General features: G+C 34.8%; 1 protein-coding gene across 12 annotated transcripts in view; it reads left to right on the top strand.

Annotated features, from left to right (window-relative positions):
- CACNA2D1 (calcium voltage-gated channel auxiliary subunit alpha2delta 1) overlaps window positions 1-21103 on the top strand; it is a 415542-nt gene that overhangs the window by 268096 nt on the left and 126343 nt on the right. For all 12 annotated transcript variants that reach the window (XR_014578635.1, XM_083821360.1, XM_083821361.1 and 9 more), the window contains one exon: window positions 19622-19753. Coding sequence is in view for 11 of the 12 variants with exons in the window: in XM_083821360.1 (XP_083677486.1) it covers window positions 19622-19753 (132 nt within the window). In the remaining variant the exon portion in view is untranslated. The remainder of the gene's footprint in view (window positions 1-19621; window positions 19754-21103) is intronic.

Genomic DNA, 21103 nt, shown 5'->3' on the forward strand with positions numbered 1-21103 from the left:
TGAATAATTATGTATCAAAATAATAAATAAGTAAATAACCAGTAAGCAGACCTTGAGATCCTCTGTGAGTTAAAAAACAATTTATTATCATTTTTTTTGCTGTTGGACAATTTATGTATTTATATATATTTGATTAAAGATGGACCTTTCAGTAAATACACACAATTTTTTTTGGTCTTTGGCTTGTTTTAATATGACAGGCCACAAAAACACAGAAGTGTACCTTTGTGTGTGTGTGATGAGATTACACAACTGTGAAGTTTTTGTTTATTTTTACTCTCATCACAGTCAGTGAGATGATTCAAAGAGTGGCATTTTTTCATTTCAGGATAGAAGTTTGCTGAGATTTAGAACTGTAAAAGACTCTGACCAAAGTCATCACTGGGTTTTAGGATTGTCCTAAGCAGTTAACAAAAATGTTAGGAGAAAGGCAGTGGAGAATCAAAACTATGACTTCAATATAAAAATGAACATGATACATATGATAAGGAAGTGGAAAGCTGTTCCTTTGGAAAGATCAATACAAAAAATTCAATAAAAGCTGACAGGAGAAGTGAAAGCTCTCTTCTTCAATAAGATGAATATAAAATAGGCAGGAATAGAATCTGATGGGTAAGTGAAAGATTGCTACTTACATGAGATCGATGTATGAACAAACGCAATGCAAACTTACACAAAATAGCAATAATAAGGTTCTTGCAGTTATAAGATTAATATAAGAATATTTTTAATAGGAAAACATAGATCATTTCATCAGAAAGATCAGGGCATATGATAATATATCTGAACAATATTACTATAGGTTATCTTCTGCTTTTTTAAGTTACTGATTCAGATATGTTATTAGTCTACCTTGTGGCCAGGTTACTTTCTTTAATAGCTTTTGAAAATTACTGCAAATCACAGGAAGATGCTAAGGAAGTAAAGGCAAGTGAAAATATTTTGGTACAGGGTTTTTAAGAATATTGTCTGCATGTTTGGAAAGGGTGGATTCAAAGTCATATACTTTACATCATCTCTCTTCAGTGGCTTGTACCTTCTTTTTGTGGCTTCTGCAGAAAGCCCAGCTCCCAGGTCCAAGAGGTTCTTCACTAAACTCAAAGTCTAATGTCTCTGCTTGTTGTAGATGTTAGATTCCATTGTGCATCTTTGGCAGTTTTTCTGTGATCATTTTTCCCTCTCTCATTCTTTTTCACCTGGAGTTATATTTGCATATGTATGGCATTCTGAAGAGCTTCTTTTCTTACTCTTCCTCCTCCTGAATAATGGCAAATACAGCAGACCAACAGAATCTGAGAGGGAGATAAATGTTTTTGCTCTCTTCTGAAATACAGTTTCTAAGGGCTACAAAAAGGAAACAGACAACCTTATGGTGCAAATGTGAACTTCAGATTGTTAGTCAACCAATACTTGTGTGGTAACAGCATGGAACGTAATCCATTGTGTAATGGTAGCATCGCAGAATCACTGAATGAATGAGGCTGGAAGGGGCCTGTGGAGATTGTGAGTCCAAGCCCCTTCTCAGATCAGGGTCAGCTAGAGCAGGCTGCTCAGAGCCATGTCCAGCTGGGTTGTGAGTGTCTCCAGAGACGTGAAGCTGTCCCTCCATAACTATTTTTGACTTCATGGTTAAAATCTCTTCTAGACAGTTCTCTGGGTTGTCATGTTTATAAATAATTCAGTCTCTTGTGTTGCAAGCATACACTGATAGTACTAGAAAGAGAGCAAGAAATACAGGATAAAGCTTTATAATCCTTGTGTTCCAGTAGAGATGAAGAGATGAAAATGTTCCATGCCATTAGAGTCACAAGACCATATTCACTAAAATGAAAGTTTCTGTCTTGCTTTCCCACACCTCAAGGTTTTTGTAAAGATGTTCTAGAAAATTGCTTGTTAACAGATACAACATAACTGTGTGTTGTGGGGCACAAGGGTGGTTGTTTGGAGTTTTTGGAGTGATTGCTTTAGTTGCAGCTTTATTCAGGAGATGTACTTCAGTTTTGCATTTTTGCTCTGAAATATAGTTTATTTACTACTCAAAGCTCACTTCCTTGAAAGTTAGTTTGACTTAACACTAGTATAGACAAATGAAAAGTACTTCAAATACCATCAACATATGCAGATATGGGAAGGAAATGAAAAGGGTACTATAGTAAGCTCTGTTGAACTTTCAATGAAGGGCCGATTGTCACTGAACTAAATTTATTTTATATCTCTTAAGATTACAATTATAATAACACTGAGACTCCTTTAAAACTTCCTCAGATAAGTTACTTGATTTATGATCTTTCATGAATTAGCCATTCGCATTTTTCATGCATTCTGGTAGTTAAACGTTTCAAAGGTAGAAATATTACTTTGAGTTTTTAATTTCAGTGCTTGGTGTCATCTTGAAGTCCCTGAACTGAACCATGAGACAGATGACCAGTGTCATTAGACCATGTAGTGGTCTAAAGAAGAGCAAGTCAGAGTTCCCACATGATAACTTTGTTTTTCTTTCAGATTTACACTGGTGTGTAACAGACCTCAAAAATAATCACTAAAAATCCGACAATGTGTGTTGACATAATTGCTGGCAGTGTTGGTACTCACTTTTAATATTCATATTTGAGGGAAAAAACTCTCAATCTGCCATACAAATATGTATTCAAATCAGTGAGACTACTCTCCTCAGCAAATTTGTATGCTTATGTTACTGATGCATCTGTTGCTTCAGTTTTTTACACGGAGATTCCACTGAATTATTTGCAATATTTAAGATAATGTAATGCTAATTAAATCAGTGAATAGAGTTACAGTATGAAATGGTGAATTATGTCCTGATTTCATACCCAGGGAAGCTCTCAAAATCAACATGTTTGAATGAGAAAGAATTACAAGTTTGAGTGTAGTAGCCATAGGATGTTGTTTGTTTGTTTGTGTGGGTTTAGTGAAGCCATAGCTAATCCTCAAGTATACATTTTTAAGACTTGATTCATTTTCTTTCCCTGTGTCATATGCATGTGTATGTCAATGGAAGATCAGACTAAAATGAAGCTTAAGGCATGTTTTAATATGTGTATGTAGCTCAAACCTCAGGGAAGAAAAGGCACCATATATTCAAACAGTATGAGGCTTGGTCTTCTGTATTGAGAAGCCAGCATCATATTTTCGTCTTTAGTAATCATATAGAAAGATGATACAGACCATCACATAAATGAAACAAATTTAGCTACATATTTCCATTTTAGGAGTTTGTATTAACATGGTGATAGCAAAGTTGTCATTAGTTCAGCATTTGCTCTTGTAGTTGAGTTATCAAATTATTTCTTAACAAATGCACTCCATTTATGCACAGGTTCATCTTCTTAATATTGATACACAGATCCAAACAACGTTCTTCTACAGGTTATCCACTTGCTTTTGGCAAGGTTATTTTTTGAGATGCTAGTGCTACATTCCAATATTCAGTTAAAGCTTTCTAAAGAATGTAATGGGAGGTCCTGTAATTTGTTGTCATTTTCACAGAGAAAACAAGCTCAAATATTGCAGTTAATTTTTTATTTCTTATGGTGTTTTTTTTTAGATTTTTTTTTTTTTAATCTGACAGCATCTTGACAGCTCCAGCTATACAAAGCAAGATCATGAGCAAAATGTAAATTGCTGGAATGGCTAGTGGAAGCCTAGAATAGAACTGAAGTAAAATGCAACCTGAGGGAAAATGAAATAACTGTTCATCTCAGCTTCTTCCTACTCTAGTGTGAAAACTGCCCTTTTTGTCTTAAACTTGAACTGATAGCTCACTGCTTTTATATATGTATATATATAGAACTGTATATACATGTTATGTGTGTATATATATGTATATAACTGTATTATATGTTATATATATATATATAAACATATATATTATGCATATAATCTATATAATGTTTGTGAGTCAAGGAGATGCCATGTGTTTGTTCATATGTTTTGTTTGTGGCCTGCTCTGTTACTCCTAGGTTAATACTGGAACACGGATCACATTTCTGGTGGAGATCAACATATTTAGGGAGGAATAGTTTCTAAAATTCAAACATTTCTGTAAATTACTGAAATACATTTTACACGTATAAGATAGAATAGAATCATGGAATTATAGAATCATAGAATGGTTTGGGTTGGAAGGAACCTTAAAGATCATATAACTCCTACCCCCCTGCTATGGGCAGGGACACCTCCCACCAGACCAGGTTGCCCAAAGCCCCATCCAGCCTGGCCTTGAACACCTCCAGGGGTGGGGCATCCACAGCTTCTCTGGGCAACCTGTGCCAGTGCCTCACCACATGAGTAAAGAATCACGATTATTTTAATCTGCTTGTTCTATTTGAATCCACATATCCTAGAACTAAACTATAAATCTGATCTTTGCAAAATTAATCTTTGTCTTGAGCAGTTAAAGCTTTCCAAGCTCTATGGTGTACAGGACTAATACCAACTGTCCGATCCTAAATAAAAAATCAGTTGTTTTTACAAAAAATATCAATAATACATGCTCTGTTTATATGTAATGGTTACATCTTTACTTCTCAGATAATTTTTAACACTGGAATGGGGTGTTAATGTGAATGATGTGGGTGCTACTTGCATTTTAATCCTTAGCATCATTTGAGCTGGGTGGAATAAAAGAAGGTGCGTAATTAATAGTTTTATATTACCAAAATGAGCTCAAACAAGAATAAAATGTTAAAAATAAGAAGAAAGAGGATATTCAATGTTTCTGAATATTGTTTAAATATTAAAAATGAGTTTGCATTATTTATTGTTATGTGAAGTCTTCTTGTCTTTATATAAACTAATAAGTTGTTTGGGAATGGCACTTTCTGTTATACAAGAGCTAAAGGTATTATACAGTAATTCAAACAATTTATCATTTTGACAGTCTGCTGCAAGCTTGAATATATGTCTCTAAATGGACAACTGCTGATTTTTCTTTTTTACTAAGTGGTAGATCCACATGGCATCACGACAATTTGAATACTTTTTTTTTTTTTTCTTTTTTAATCTCAGTATACCTTTATTTCTTTTTAATCCAGAAGAAGTTGCATTTTTAGATTTTACCACGTGTACATGAATGTATCTGCAAATGGTACTTATTATTGTATATATGCGTTTTAAATAGTTTTTTATGCATTTTGTGGTTGATCACAGAAAACGTCACAAAACACATGATTTGTCAAAGATCCTTGTGCATTTCTGCAATTTCACTGTAGGTGGTCGTGGGGTTAATGTTTTATTACTTGTTTCCCTTCTAAATAATCGGTACTAATTTTTAAACTCATTTCATGAAATACTTTCTGCCTTGAAATATCTCATTCATGACTTCCAATTATTGATCTCCCTCCCCGCGCCCCCCCCCCCCCCCCCCCCGGCCTATATTTGAAAGATGTTTGTTTTCTCATTTTTTGCATCTAACCACCCAACGCAGAACACTGTCTGTCCATTCCTACACCAGGTGTACTCTGGGACCACCTTTCCTCCTTCAATTTCTTTCCAGTTCTTCCATTTCTAGTCAGTAAAATTTCCTTCCAGTTTCAAATTGTTCCTTAATTTGATCAAGCCTCTCTGTCACAGGTAAAAGGGAATGGGAGGTTAGAGGCAAAGGGACATTAGCAGTTGCTTTTATTTTGCAAAATCAAGGAGGACAGTAGGTAACTGAAGAGTATGGCCCAGCTCAGCAATAGTCACCCTCTGTTCCTGTTCTGCTGCTGGTACAACTCTTCCCTCAGTCCCCTACTTGTCAATCAGGCCATCAGGCTTTAATTCTCATTTTATGGTCTTCAAGGTGCGCAAGATTCCTGCTTATATGATTGGACAGTACTTAGCAAAATGAAATCATTATACATTAATAAATAACCAATTAATGATGAAAAATGACTTAACTACATCATTTCTTTTTTCCGTTCCTCTGCCTTGGGGGTTATGGTCTTCAGAGCAGATGATGGATAGCTTGTCTGCTTTTTCAGTTCATCGTACACGGGCACGAAGTGAGAACTGAATGCCTTTAACAGTGTTTTATGCTTTGCTATTGTGTAAAGTGTCAAGTAGGGGGAAGGGGAGACGTACCCAATGAATGCCCACTAGGTCATATGCCCCAAATCTAGTTTTGTGAGAAAAAAAAAGTGTATCTTTGGTTAGTCCTATAATGCTTCTTTAAATGTTATCCTTACTTTTTTGCCTAAGTTAAGTTTGTAGGAGACTGTCATCCATAACTTTGTACTCTGCATGTTTTTTGGTTCTATCTTGTAGATAACTAAAGGAATAAATACTTTCTAGTTTCTGCTAGAATAAATGGGTCTTATTAAAACAAAAGAGGAATTCTTTAAAGCTTAGTATTTTTAGTATTTTAGTTAAACAAAACAAATCCAAAAAAAAAAAAAACCACCTGCTGATAGGAAATAAATACTTCTCTCAACATTGACATGAAAGTCTTTTTTTGTTTGTTTTTCTTTTTTGACAGCTCTGCAAGAGCATTAATCGATGTTCCAATTGTTGGATTAATGTTCTGAAAAAAAAATCACGAAGCAGTCTATTTACTTATGACTTGTCTGATGTTAGTTTAAAACTGCAAAATGCTAGCCAGATGTTGACTCTTAAGCAATACAGAAACCACATATATCATAAAGCTACTTTTGTGCCAAGTTGCCAGATTATGTCAACAAATCACGCAAAATACCTTCAAGACATTAAAGACTCCTGAAGTTTGTCATCTGAAAGTGATGTTAAAAATAAGTAAATTGTTCCTGTTTGATAGCTGAGAAAGATGCTTAGTAAGGTTTTGATATGCCAAAGATTTTCTTGAAAATCATTACTAAAATCAAGGTTAAAAGCATGTACATCAAATCAATTTAACATCAACACATTTTTTTTTTTTTTTTTTTTTCCCGTCTTAAAGTTTACATAATCTGGAGTCACAGCTCAGGTTTACTACCAGTGGCTGATGTCTCATGTTCTGAACCATTGTTACAGGCATAAAGCTTTCAGAGGAACTGACTGGAGTAAAACACATCTCCAGTATAGATTGCGTGTTGTCATATCCTTAATGCACCAAAATTTCTTAACTTTGCTTTTGGGTCGCATGCTGTATAGGTGAAGCAAGTATTTATAAAAATGTGGCCAGATTTTCAGCTGGTATACACTGGAAAACTATATCAGTGGCTTTAGTGAAAGTACATTCACCTGCAACAGCTGGGAATCTGGCCATTACGCTACAGAATGTTTGTACCAAGAAAACAATTCTTTTTAGATGAGAAACTCTATTCGTAGAAACATAGAATGGTTTGGGTTAGAAGGGACCTTAAAGATCACCCAGTTCCAAACCCCCTGCCATGGGCAGGGACACCTCCCACCAGCCCAGGCTGCCCAAAGCCCCATGCAGACTGGCCTTGAACACTTCCAGGGATGGCACATCCACAGCTTCTCTGGGCAACGTCTGCCAGTGCCATATTGTCCTCATCATGAATAATCTCTTCCCTATATCAAATCTAAATTTACCCTTATTTTGTTTAAAACCATTACCCCTTGTCCTATCATTACAGTCCCTGATAAAGGGTCTTTCCCCATCTTTCTTGTAGGCCCCCTTTAAGTACTGCAAGGTTGCTCTAAGGTCTCCCCAGAGCCTTCTTAGCCAACTTTGTTAGCCTTTTTAGTGTTATCATATTGTTACATTGTTTATATGTATATATATGTATATATTTATCATGTTCAGACACATTTCTGTTATCTGTGTCTTCTCCTTTCAGTTACAGCATAGCTATAGCTGGATCCAAACACATTTGCTGCTAAAGATGAATGAGGAAATGAAATAGCAAGGTGACCTTGTGCTCTAGATAGAATGACATTCTTGAGTATGTAGCAAGGTACTGCCTGCTGATTATGAAACGCTTTATCACTGAAAGGTTTTCTCATTCTCAGCTATCTAATTTATTTGACCCTTCGTTATTGTTTCATGAGACTAGGGTTATGTTGGAGCTGGATCTGTCTACATTAGTATCAGAAGTGCACTTTTAAGAAAATGCTGAAAACACTAGGTCTTTGCTTTTCCTTTTTGGAAACAATTGTTAAAAGGACTTGTTAGCCAAGTCAGACCCTTATTTTGCTGGACTACCTCCTGAACTGATGCAGATAGTCAGAGCTGAGACTCTGACTCAAGGGATGTAGCTGGTGCAAAGCTCCTGGCATTCAGGTTTGCTTCCTTCTTTTATCAAATATGAAAATGAAAAATTGGTAGAATTGCCTGTAAATTTGGAGTTGAAGTTTATTGTATTTCACTTTGTGATATGACTCCTTGATAAAGGCTAATATGTGTATTTTTTATCATCCTCCTTATTCTAGGAAATGTAGTACTCCATGTCTTCACTCCCTGTCTTTGGCTGAAGGTAGCTGTTTAAAAATACTGTATGACTTCAGAGGTCACTATAATGTATTCTTAACCATTTTGGTGGCAGATACATTTTTTCCTCATAGCAGTTGTTCCATCTGTGTCTGTATTTCCTTAAGACGTTGGTCTCTCCCTATGATTTGGGAAGATCTATATAGAAGCATTTAGAAACCACAATCTCAGCATCTCCTCTGATTTTAAAAGATCTGTTTTGCAGTTCTTACTAATTCAGGAAGGATTATGGGCCTCAGATTCAAATATGTGAAGCTGAAGTAGCTAAAAATTAGTGCAGTTTAAACCATTTAAAAATAGGGTAGGTATATACGAGGCAATAAGATTTCTTTGTTCATCCCATTCCAGCTGTTGTTTTTTTTTTGCAGCTTTAGTGCCTCTTCCTTTGGTTTTATATAATCACAAACTAAGTAAACTAAAAACAAGAAGACCTTCATCAAGCACATGAATATAAAAATGTGTTTCTATTCAAACACTGTAGAACATTTGAAGAACTGCCATAAAGGGTGAATAAAGCAGTGTATACAGAAAACTCAGATGAATCCTGAGTACTCATGGCATATGGAATTAGACAGAAAAGTTGCAAAAGAACTTAATTTTACTGCATTCCCAAAGATCCCTTTGAGTCCTTTATTATTTCTAAGGCACTTTGAGTCATATGAAATGATTTGTCAGGTTATTTTTTCTCTCTCTCTCTTTTTTGCTTGCAAAATCTGTAGTAATAAGTCCTGGCTCCTGATACAGTGATCTGCTTATTGCATTAGGCTGACAATGTACTATGGATGCAGAGAGCAGATGAACACTGCTGGGTTACAGTTTTCTGGAGGCAGGGGATGAAATCACTTCCCTGTGCTATGCAGGAGTTTTGTCATTAACTTCAGGGAGGCCAGGATTCACCCAGAGTAGAATTCAGCCTAACATCATGGAAGTTTGGGACTAAGAATGTGTGCTTTGCTCCTCATCAATATAATGATGTAGATTAAATACAAACAGTTTGTTTTTTGTTTTTTTTTTTCTTGTAAAGATGAGGTGCAGGCAAAGTGTTTGTAAGAAGCAAGCAAAGGAAAATAGCAGTCTTCAGAGAGAGAAGGGCCTCTGTTTGTACAAGCAGCTAGCTTTTAGCTTAGACCTTTCCAGTATGCTATAGACTTCTCTTTAAGAGGGAAGAGTTAATCTATGTAACCTAGAAAATAACACAAAAAACAAGCTTAATTAACAATCAAGATATAATACCTATAATGATGTCATACTACAAAATGAAAATTTTTATTTTATTTTTTCATGTTCTGCATCCAAGAAGGCCATAAGGCAGTTGCCTTTGGGACAGATGGTTCATCTGTTGAAGAGAGGGGGCATCTTTGGGTGGCTGAATTTTAGAAAATATCCATCCTTGTCACATTTCTGACATAGTAAATTTCTCCAGAGTGAAAACTGTAGTGCAACCTTTTGCCATAAAAAACAACAGCAAAAAACAACCCTTGTTGAAATTTTGTTATATTTAACGTGCAAAAGTTGTCTGTGAGATGGTTAGAATATTGACAAGGAGCAGGGGCTGTCACATCTGTACCAGCTCAGGTGATGAAACAGACTTTGACTCATCATCATTTTTCTCACGTTTCTCACTTGTGCATTGTATTCCCCTCACACTCAGTGTGTCTTGGATTTCTGTTGCCAGAGATACATTTAGATAAATGAAACCAGCCTGCTATTCATTAGTATTTCATTTATATGGGGATTAGATTAGAATCCATTAGCCAAATCCACTGTATTATTTTAATATTTGTAAAAATTCACTAAAATTCAGAAAATAGATCGTCTGTTATATAGAAAACTTCCATGTATAATAACATATAATATATATAACATATACTATATTTTAATGGATATAATATATATTTTCAATGTACTATATAATTGTTAACAATATAAGTTTTATTATATATGTAGAACATGCATATCTATGTACTATAGGTATAGGTGTGTATTAAGATGGTAAAATATATATCCCTATGTGGTTTGCAAACCATTTAATATTCATTTATTAAAAATAAATAAGAAAAACAGTTTATCTTCCAATTCTCGTACTTTGGTAAGTCTGTATAAAACTGCATTCCTTGTGGTTACTAAAGTACAGCTTTTAAAATAACCTTTTCTTTATTTGTAACAAAGCCTAGGAACAGGGCAGGAAATGGCTTTTCAGCTGTTAAATAATAATCTAGTTCTTAATGCTTAATAATAAATATACTTAACTAGTAGTTCTTAATCTAAATTCTTAATCTAGTCCAGGTTGTTCTTTACATAAACTGATTTAAATGTGTATTAAATGATCTTGTCTCCTTGTTCGTGTCTTCTATTGGCCATTCTCAGACTTTCTGCTCTAAAAGAGGCCTCCTAATTTCCTACTTTAAGTTATTAGCTTGCTTATACATATTTTTTCTGTGTCAGTGCCATCCTTACACTTATATTCTTTTCAGGGTTGGGCTTGTTTTCTGACTCTGCCTCATTTTTCTGGATTAAATTACTCAAACTCTGTTTCCTTTCAGAAGACAGGTTTTCTGTTCTTCACCAGTTATCTTAGTAGCCAGTTGTAGCACTTATCCACTTATATTCATCCCTTTGGCATAATGAACAGAAGAAACACACAAGTTTACCAGACTATGTGTCAAGCAATCTTTATACGGCTGTATTATCCTCTTTCTTTTTGTTGTCTTTCCAATTTACCATGACTGGGGACAGGACAGGAAGAATTGCTGTTGACGGGCAGTATCTATGTTGTAAAAAAAATTGTGAGAACTTTGTAATAGGTAATCTGCATAAACCAAACACACAATAACATCCATTTCTGAATTAATAGTTTTCAGACCACAAATACTATAAATTATAATGGGAATGAGGAAAATAGTTAAAATATGTTGCGTAAAGTAAGAGAGTTTTTGTACGAGTTGGCTTTTTAAAAATTATTTATTTTTTTTCCTTCTCACTTTCCCCAGCTCCTGCTTAGGACTTACTGATCTTACAAAATACTCTAGTGACTGAAAGGTAAAGGTACTGAAGGGGTGGTAGGTACCTTGTCAGACCAAAGACAGAACTAAATTATTCCAGAAGAACATTTTCTAGACGGTCTTTTGATTTTTTGTTTTTGTTAACACCTAATTAACAATTTTATAGAGAGAAGTCTGCATTAAAGATCAAGCATACCTCTATAGCTAGTTTAATTTGGGTGTCAATATGATATCCTTTGAAATGCTAACCAAAAGTTAGAGAAAAGTGAAGAAAGATTGGAGTTAATACCTATACTATAGCTATCTTTACTTTCTAAGTGGATGCTCTGTTGATATTTAATCCATGATATTTCCATAAAAATAAAACATCCTCATTTAAAAATGTCACCTGATTTTTAAAAGAAAGAGTTATTTCCAGTTAGAGGGCCTAATTTGAAGTCACTTGTAAAAACTAATAATAAATAGTAAATAATTCAGGGCTTGCTGTAATTACTGCAGTAAGTTCATCCTGTTTTTCATGTTACTTAGTCTCTTACATTGTGCTTTGCTCTAAAAAATCTTAAAGCTCTCCAGCTCACCTTTAATCAGTGATACCTTTCATATGGTTTGTCTTCGTACCCTTTTCTCTAAAATAAAATAAAATAAAATAAAATAAAATAAAATAAAATAAAATAAAATAAAAGTACTGTATGGCATTGGGTATGTCTCCATGCTCAAACACATGCTGGAATTTTTTGATATTAGAGGATGCAAGATAAAAACTGATGTTCATCCTTCCCAATTTGTAAGATGCTGTTATCAGCAATATGTTGCTGTATACTAATGAGGGTGTCTTTTCTGTTTTATAGTGACATAAAGAAATTGTTTAAAAACTATGAGTTTGTACTGAAGATTTTATGACTTTATGTTGTATTAACTCTTTTTTTGTTGAGCTATAATGGAAGCTTAATTCTATCATATTTTCTTGACATTTTTATTCTCATTTCCTTCTCCTGGGCATTTCTTTTAATGAGTGTTCAGTGTGCTGTTCTAGCTATCAGCATGTGGTGGCTAAGCCAGTCAGCGCACATCATATGGCATTGCCAATTAATTTACTTGATTTGACACAGACACAACAGTATGCTAGACTTCAGTAACTTCTTCAAAGAATTATTTATAGAAGTGTCTGGGACATAATGTCAGATGTCTAATGGGTAGTAGAGAAATTGTTCATTTGAAGAAAAAAGTACATGACATTTTATCATTTATGCTTTTAATTAAAAGTGTAAAATAACTACTCTAAAAAATTTTCTTTCAGCAATCTTAGATGTTAAAACTATTTGATTTTGTTGATGTTTGCCGTGTTAAAAATTGCATTTTAATACTTTATTTCTTGAGCACCATAGAATGTATACTCTGAAAAAAATCTGATTATCCAGTAATTTTAAATTAAATTATGATAGGAAATACAAATGTTACTTTCAAGGCAAGAATTTCTAACTGACCTGTATATAAAATATCAAACAAGGCAACACCTGAAATAATGACCTAATGACCTATCCAGTTGGAAATTCCACTGTGTAATAGCTATTGCATGTTCAATTTTTAGACTGCCCCCCCTCTTTTTAAAAAAAAATTTCCTCCCATGCTTCAAAGGAAAAGAAAAAATGTCTTTTCATTTTCTTAAATGCTTGTTTTGATTATTAAACAAACAAAAAAACAACAAAAAATAGCATAACAAATACACCATTTTATTCAGTTTGTAATTTTTTCCCATTTTTAATTTTTTACCTTTCAAAATATGTAATTAATTCATAATATATATAGCCAACACACAATAGAACACTTTCAAATCATCTGGTAGATGTTTTCAAGACTAAATACAAGTTATTAAAATGTTTACAACTAATTTGATAAACTTGGTGTATGTGTAAAAAACTTGGAGTATGTGTAAAAACCTTATTTAAAGTGTACGGTTTCTAAACACATATTCCTATGATGCGTGTATATATCTAGTAGTATGGTCTACCAGTGTGAGCGGATGGCAGTGCATCCTTTGGAGCTATGATTTATTTGCTCAGCCTCCATGGAGAGGTGGGATAAAATACTCCACAGTTCTTATATATATACATATATATATATATAAATTATTATTTATATTCTCTTTGAACTGGTTTCTAAACAGCTGTGATTTTTTTTTAAATATTATTATTGTTATTTCTCTTGGAACACCATTCTAAGTTAAACACTTTCCTGTGGTATTCTGTTGAAAGCTTAAGTGTCTAAACTCAGATTTCCTATTCCACTGAGAGGACCAGTTACCTAGGAGACAGTATTCAATCTGGAGTCACTATAATCTTTCCTGGCCTTTTGTTCATGCTGAACTTTACATGAGAGAAATAGCATGCACCTAGATTTGAAGGGTTGAGGCTTAATTTGCTACCAGAATAGTTTTTCAAGTTGCTATATTTGAGAATTATCTAGGAAATATTTATTTGAGTCAGTGTAAACATCTAATAAAAATACCTTCAAAGTAAAAAATAATAATAAAAACCCCTTCTTGGTCCAACATATAATGAAATAGGAGTGAAATTTTCCAACAATATCTGTGTGTAACATTCTATTTAATTTAACATAAGCTGGAAGGAATGTAATTTTGAAAAAAAATTAGTGATGTGCTGTCACCACTATTTTCATCAAAAATCCATAACACAGCATCATATGAGCCTCTGTGAAGAAAATCAACTTTATCCCAGCCAAAACCGTGATAAAAACATGTCATAAAAAAGGCAACTTATATATTTAGTAGAATTTCTGTAATATCCAATTAGTATGGCCACAGACAGAAACCTCTGTGTCCACTCAGGTATATAAAAAATAAGCACTTGCATGTATATTCTTCCTTTGTGCCTACTTTTAAATACCATAATGTTGGGCTGCAAATATATATTTCATTCATAAAAATAATTAGTCAGTGTTATCTTCAAAGAAATCAGTGAGTCAACTTCATTAAACAGGATATGGAGCTGTAATACTTGCCATACGCTAGAAGACAATTAATGGTCTGCAGAGGCAGTCCCTTCTGTTCTCCCCAGTGTACGTGCAGCTGCCTCATCAGGGAACAGTAGCTGACACATTTTCTGATATAGTAAATAGCTCTCCGGCTTTTCAAATAAAGTTACACTCTGCCTTGTACGCAGTCCGGGGCCTATACGTTTAATAAATCATCAGAAGTGCATTCCAGTTCCTTTTTATTGATTGCATTTGCAGAGGAAAATTGAATCCATTCCTTGTCAAGGCCCCTAAACCTCATGTCATAAAGAAGGAGAAAGGAAAAGATGGATGGAGTTCATTGGAATTAGCCAGGAAGAATGATGCTTTGTATTGTGTGATGATGAATTTTATTTCTTCATCCTGCCTATATCAAGTGAAACGTAGCAGCTGAAGTACTTTGAAGAAGTAATCTTCAAAGACTTCTTTTAGCAGAATTGGAAATAAGCTTATTGAAGAGTTGTCTCAAAGTAGATTTTCTGTCAATTATCAGTCAAAAGCTCTTTCCTCTACAGAATGTTAACTCCAAAGGAAACATAAGTGTTCGTAGGACATGCATCATCTCAATAGGTGTGGCTATAAAACCTGTAAACATTTTGTTTTAGTCAAATATGCTTTTTAATAACAGAAAAAGAAGTGAAATTCTCACTTATATTCATGAGGCCAGTATAAACCCATGTCTTTCCAAATTAGGGTATTCTAACAAGTGGTGTGGTCTCTACTGTGAGCTAGTCAAAGTAGCACTGCATTGATTTTTATGTGCAAATTGAGAATCATGATGTTTTAGTGGGAGCCATCTGAAGAACAATTTTGTTGCTGTTTATGAGGTTTTTGCTTTCTTTTCTTTGGTTGACAAGTTTCAAATCCATTGCTGTAGGCTTAAACCAGAATTTAGAGATATTGTTTTGAAATTGCCTATTACCAGAGGTATTGCATTAAAAGAAGCAAGGTAACTGATTTACATCTTACCTTTTGCAATCCAGGGTGTGTTCTTTAGCAGAAGCAAAAAGGTAAAGTATGTTGTGGAAAAACACATAGAAAAATAAATGATTAAAGCTGAAATTCTCAACACCCTTTTCCTTATTTGCTGTTCACTGGGTTAGTTAATGCAAATATGGGTGCATTCTAGATACAAAAGTGCTAATGAAAAAAAAACAAACAAAAAACTGAATAAAGGGAGCAAGTTTGAATTACAAATAGCAAATGCTCCACGAATATTTTTTTCAATTATCAAACAATTATCTATTTATATAACAGTCCCACCAAATAAACTGTTTCTTTCATACTATTAGTAGCCTTTTCCCATATTTATTTCTTTTTTTTTACTTCTGTTTGAATGTTCTGCTCTTGTTGCTCACATTCAATCCACATTATTATTTTATTTCCAACTTGATGTGATTTTTTTTTTTCTACAGATGCAAGTTCTTGGATTTTTTTAGGATGTGTTTTTCTCTGGGAGAAAATTGTCTAGAAGGAGGAGGGGGGAGGGAAAAGTGGGAAGTAAATAAGATTATTAAAATCGTGACTCTGATTGTGGGGCATCACTTCACCACCAGTATTACAGATAAGATCCAGAAAGCCATACTTCTTGCTTAATCTCCACAAATTTAATAAAGTGCTGAAATTATTTGTTCCAGTATATCTATTCGGTACTTCAGTACTTAGGTATTTTACTATTTGTAGATTGTCTTCTTAGTTTCTCCAGTTTTGTATATGCATGTATTTTAGAAATATATTTATATACACATGAGTGTGTATACGCAGGTGTGATGTACTTACATGTTCATATATATAAAACTTTGCAACATATGTTTGTATGACGCTAGATACTCTTTGCAATTATATTTGTAAATATATAGTAATATGGCTAATATATCTTAATATTGAATATAGTTCATTTGTTTGTAAGGTTGCTGTCTGAAGGAAATCTTTTCTTTTAAATATTGTATTCATTTTTGTACGTGAGGAGGCATAGCCACTGACTGAGGAGAGCAATTATGAGAGTGAATAATTTAATATTATTTCTGACCAGATGTTTTACTGAATATTGGTATCAGTGGCCTGATCAGGGTGGTAAAGTGGCTGACAGATTTGAGGATAAAGGCTGCAGCAATTTACAGTTAGAATCATAGAACAGAATCATTGAATTGTTTAGTCTGGAAAAGGCCTTCAAGATAATCCGGTCCAACCATCCCCCTACCACCAATGTCACCCACTAAACCATGTCCCTAAGCACCACGTCCAACCTTTCCTTGAACACTCCCTGGGACGGTGACTCCACCACCTCCCTGGGCAACCCATTCCAATGCCCAACGACTATTTCTGAGAAGAAATGTCTCCTGTTTTCTAACCTAAACCTCCCCTGGTGCAACTCAAGGCCATTTCCTCTAATCCTATCACTAGTTATCTGTGAGAAGAGGCCAACCCCCAGCTCCCCACAGCTTCCTTCAGGTAGTTGTAGAGAACGATAAGGTCTCCCCTGAGCCTTCTCTTCTCCAGACTGAGCAACCCCAGTTCTCACAGCCGCTTCTCACAGGACCTGTGTTCCGGGCACTTCACCAGCTTCGTAGCTCTTCTCTGGATGTGATCCAGGGCCTCCATGTCATTTCTGTAGTGAGGGGCCCAAAACTGAACACAGAACTCGAGGTGCGGCCTCACAAGAGCTGAGTACAGGGGGACGATCACCTCCCTGGTCCTGCTGGCTACACTATTCCTGATACAAGCCAGGATGCCGTTGGCCTTCTTGGCCACCTGGGCACACTGCTGGCTCATGGTTAGGTGAGCATCAATCAGCAACCCCAGATCCTTTTCCTCTGCACAGCTTTCGAGCCACTCTGCCCCAAGCCTGTAGTGCTGCATGGGGTTGTTGTGACCAAAGTGCAGGACGCAGAACTTGGCCATGTTGAACCTCATCCATTGGCCTCTGCCCATCGACACATTCTGTCCAGGTCTCTCTTCAGGGCCTTCCTACCCTCTAGAAGATCAACACTTCCCCCCAACTTGGTGTCATCTCCAAACTTACTGAGGGTGCACGCATTGGTTAATGTTATTGTGGGTCTGGGGAATCTGTGGAGGACACTGAAATCTAAATGCTTTGTCAGACAGAGATGAAATAAGAGTTATCATCTCTGATGTGCCTAAAGTAAGTGCCCTATATTCCAATGCCCTGAATGCCGCTAGGAACCATTGGCATAGGCTTCCACTGGGCCAAGTACTCTGTAAATCAAATGAGAAAATTGTAACATGAAGAACACAAACATCAAGTGTGAAAGGAAATTCTTGTCCGAGTAAATAAATGGCAGAGCTTCTAATGACTTCATGGAGCTGCTTCTGGAAGTAAGATCTGAAACAAAGTCAAGCTTAGAAGGAACTTAGAAAGAGTGCATATAATGGTTAATTAGGCAGTAGATCAAACTGGTTCTAAAACAGGTGATGGAACAGTAAACATTTTAAAATGAAAATGAACTTCTTGTGGTACTGCAAGGAATTATTCCTCTTTCTCAAATAAGCATATATTTTTATAATTACCTACTTTACAAAGAGACAGGTACACACTATAAAGTTTATTCTTTACAGGGAACGTCAAGGGTTGGACATTTAATTTGATATTTCTATAAGAAGCTGTACTTTGAAATAGTAATATTACTTTAAAAATCCTCTCAAAAACACATAAACCTTTCTGCAAAACACATGGTGTAGCAATTTCCTCCTTAACCTTTAAAAACAAGCCTATAAAATTTAATGTTATAATCTCATTTCTGTAGTACCTGTAACAACCTAATTTTCAAACTGTTTCAAACTGTCAACTGTTAACTTTTAACCTGTCCTTATTTTTATTGTTTCTATTTTCATGGTATTAATGGGTTAGAATATAAACCCACATATAGAAATTTGTACTGTGATACCACTCATCTGTCTTAAATGTGAACTATTTTTCTTTCAACTTGACTTGCCCATTTGCAAGAGAACGTAAAATTTCTTTCTTGTGTGCAATACCATAGTGTAAGTAGGATCTAAATTATAGTCTTGCCTTTCTCAGGATTTATATCTACATCTTCAGTTGTTTTCAAATGTTTCTGTTTGTTATGTTGGTTGGTTGGTTGGTTGTTTTTGTTTGTTTGTTTGCTTTATTTTCCCATCTAGTTCTCTTTACATTCTTGGCTTGCTAATCTAGGTGTTACTTAGATGCCATTAAGCATCACAGAGGAAGGAAATAGAGCCCCAGCTGAAAAAACACCATGCTCTTTCTAAAAAAATGAATGTCAGCTATTGCATAACATGAATAAAATATTTGGGGGAGAAAATAATGAGATATTTAGAGCTGATTAAATGATGGTGAAAGAGATTATTTATCTATATCATATAATACCATTTTAGAGTGTCTCCCAGCATTTATCACAAAGGTGTAGAACATTAATATATTAGAAATAGAAATAGAAATATATATTTTTTTCATTAAAACAAACATCAGTACAGGACAACTTTGTGAATATAAATTTCTGTGTAACCGCTTAGCGTTTAGCTGATTATGCTTAAAAATGTGAATTTCCTTGTATTTTAAATTCATTGTGGAACTGACCCACCTTATAAATATTAATGTTCACACTGCTGATCATTCTGTAAATGATCACATCTATAAACATGAAGATCATGTTAGCATGCAGTAATGAGTGCATGTGGGTCCCACCTTAATATTTTAACTCATATACTCATTGTTGTCTTTTTCCTGTAGAATCCCCCTAGGGCATCAATTTGGAAAGGGAAATCTTTGTTAGCTTTTCTAAAATACTCACCTAGTTTTGTTGACATCATTCTAGTCTTTCATATTATACTGTGCTGTGATTAATAAAAACATCAACTTTATATGCCTGCATTTACATTTCTATAACTGGGAAGTGCATCTAGAGTAACATCTCAGAAACCAAGTATTTTTAGAAGATACTGATTGTATGAATAAATCAACAGTTACTGCATACAGATAATGCAATGGGAAGAAGAGAATGTGACGAACTTAAAGAAAATTCCCAAGGAAGAGCAATGTGTTTCTTTACATATAAATTGTTGATTAGTTAAATGAAATGTTGTTACTTTCCATAATAGTTTAGTTTGCTTTTTGCAGTCATTGGAACTTGTGTTAAGATGTAACTTTGTAACTCCAAATACGTTTTATCTTTGACAGCAACAATCGTGTTAAATGAACTCAACTGGACTGCTGCGTTGGATGATGTGTTCAAGCGGAACAGGGAAGAAGACCCCACTTTACTATGGCAGGTCTTTGGTAGTGCAACTGGCCTCGCTAGGTATTACCCAGGTAACTGAACTCTCCTAAAATACTGTACTATCTCACATGCTGCCTTAAAAAAATATCTGAATTGTTTAGAAGAGATAAAAGGTAGCTAAAGATGACTTTATTACACAGGTGGGTTTTCTGTATATCAGAAATAACTCAATGACTGTGACCTTATTCTGGCATAAAGCTGGTATGAGGGGGAGGAAACTGTGGATGAAATATGTAAATAATTGTATTTTTCACAGGAGGAGGAACAGAAGATGGTGTCCCTTGAAAAACAGAACAGTTCAATTATGTTTTTTTTTTTTTTTTATTGCTTTCTGTGTGGTGTGTAAAGAATCTGTTATACATTTGCCAATGAGATTTGTACCTGTCTTGTTTTTAAAAGTGACTGACAATACAGATAATCCTATGGTTAAAGTCAGTGAAAGTACAACTGCACCATGCTTATGTCCTGCAGAGTCCATGATCTCTGAGGGTTACGTTTTTACTTTTGGAGCTAAGGCCAATGAATACAACTTTGTTATTTCAACTAGCATCTGTTTCACCTGTCAAAGAATCCCATTAGTGGATAACAGAAATTAATATAAATAGGTGTATATTCTACCAAATTTATATAATCTGTAGCCTTAATTTGATATTTGATGTACTAGATAATGGAAAACCTTGTTTTATGGCAAGGCTTACTGTGCTACTACTGTTCTTTGTAGATGCTGTTGCCAATGACAGAATACTGTGTACACTACACATAAGATAATTGTGTATAGTGTCTTAATTCTTTTGCCTACAACTGGTTAAGGAAGAACTTTGAGATCCTTTCTCTTCTGTTAAACAGGATTGTTGCTGCTTCTGAGAGTGAAGCTGTTACTGTATCATTAGCACAACTGCTAGCATTGGCAGAGAAACTGCCTCAGGCTATTTTGCAGGAAGGAATGTATCACAGAACTTGAATCCTGTTTGTTTTGTCATACTAGATACTGATGAAATAAATACAGTGAGACGTTGAAGAAAAGATAATATTGAAAATGCTAATTTCATATTTCTTTATTTCCAAGGGTTCTGTTTCAGTGCTTTTCAGATCTATTAGTAGTGTGTTTGGGATCATCATTTATCACCACTTATCATATAATGGTGTTTTCCAAGTGCTGAAAAAGAAATGTTTCTTAAATACATCTCTGTGGCAACCTCTGGGAAATCCATTTTCAAGTGCAAAATTATATTATGTATAGAAAAATATATTCTTATGTCTAGCTAACCTGTCCACTTCAGATTCTTCACAGGAGACTCAGAATCTTTATATAATATTTCTTAGAGCACCTCTATAAGATAGGACAAACTTGTTTTCCTTATTTTGCAGGTGGATGTGGTATT

This window comes from Anser anser, assembly GCF_964211835.1.
Source record: "Anser anser genome assembly, chromosome: 1".
NCBI classification, from domain to species: Eukaryota; Metazoa; Chordata; class Aves; order Anseriformes; family Anatidae; genus Anser; species Anser anser.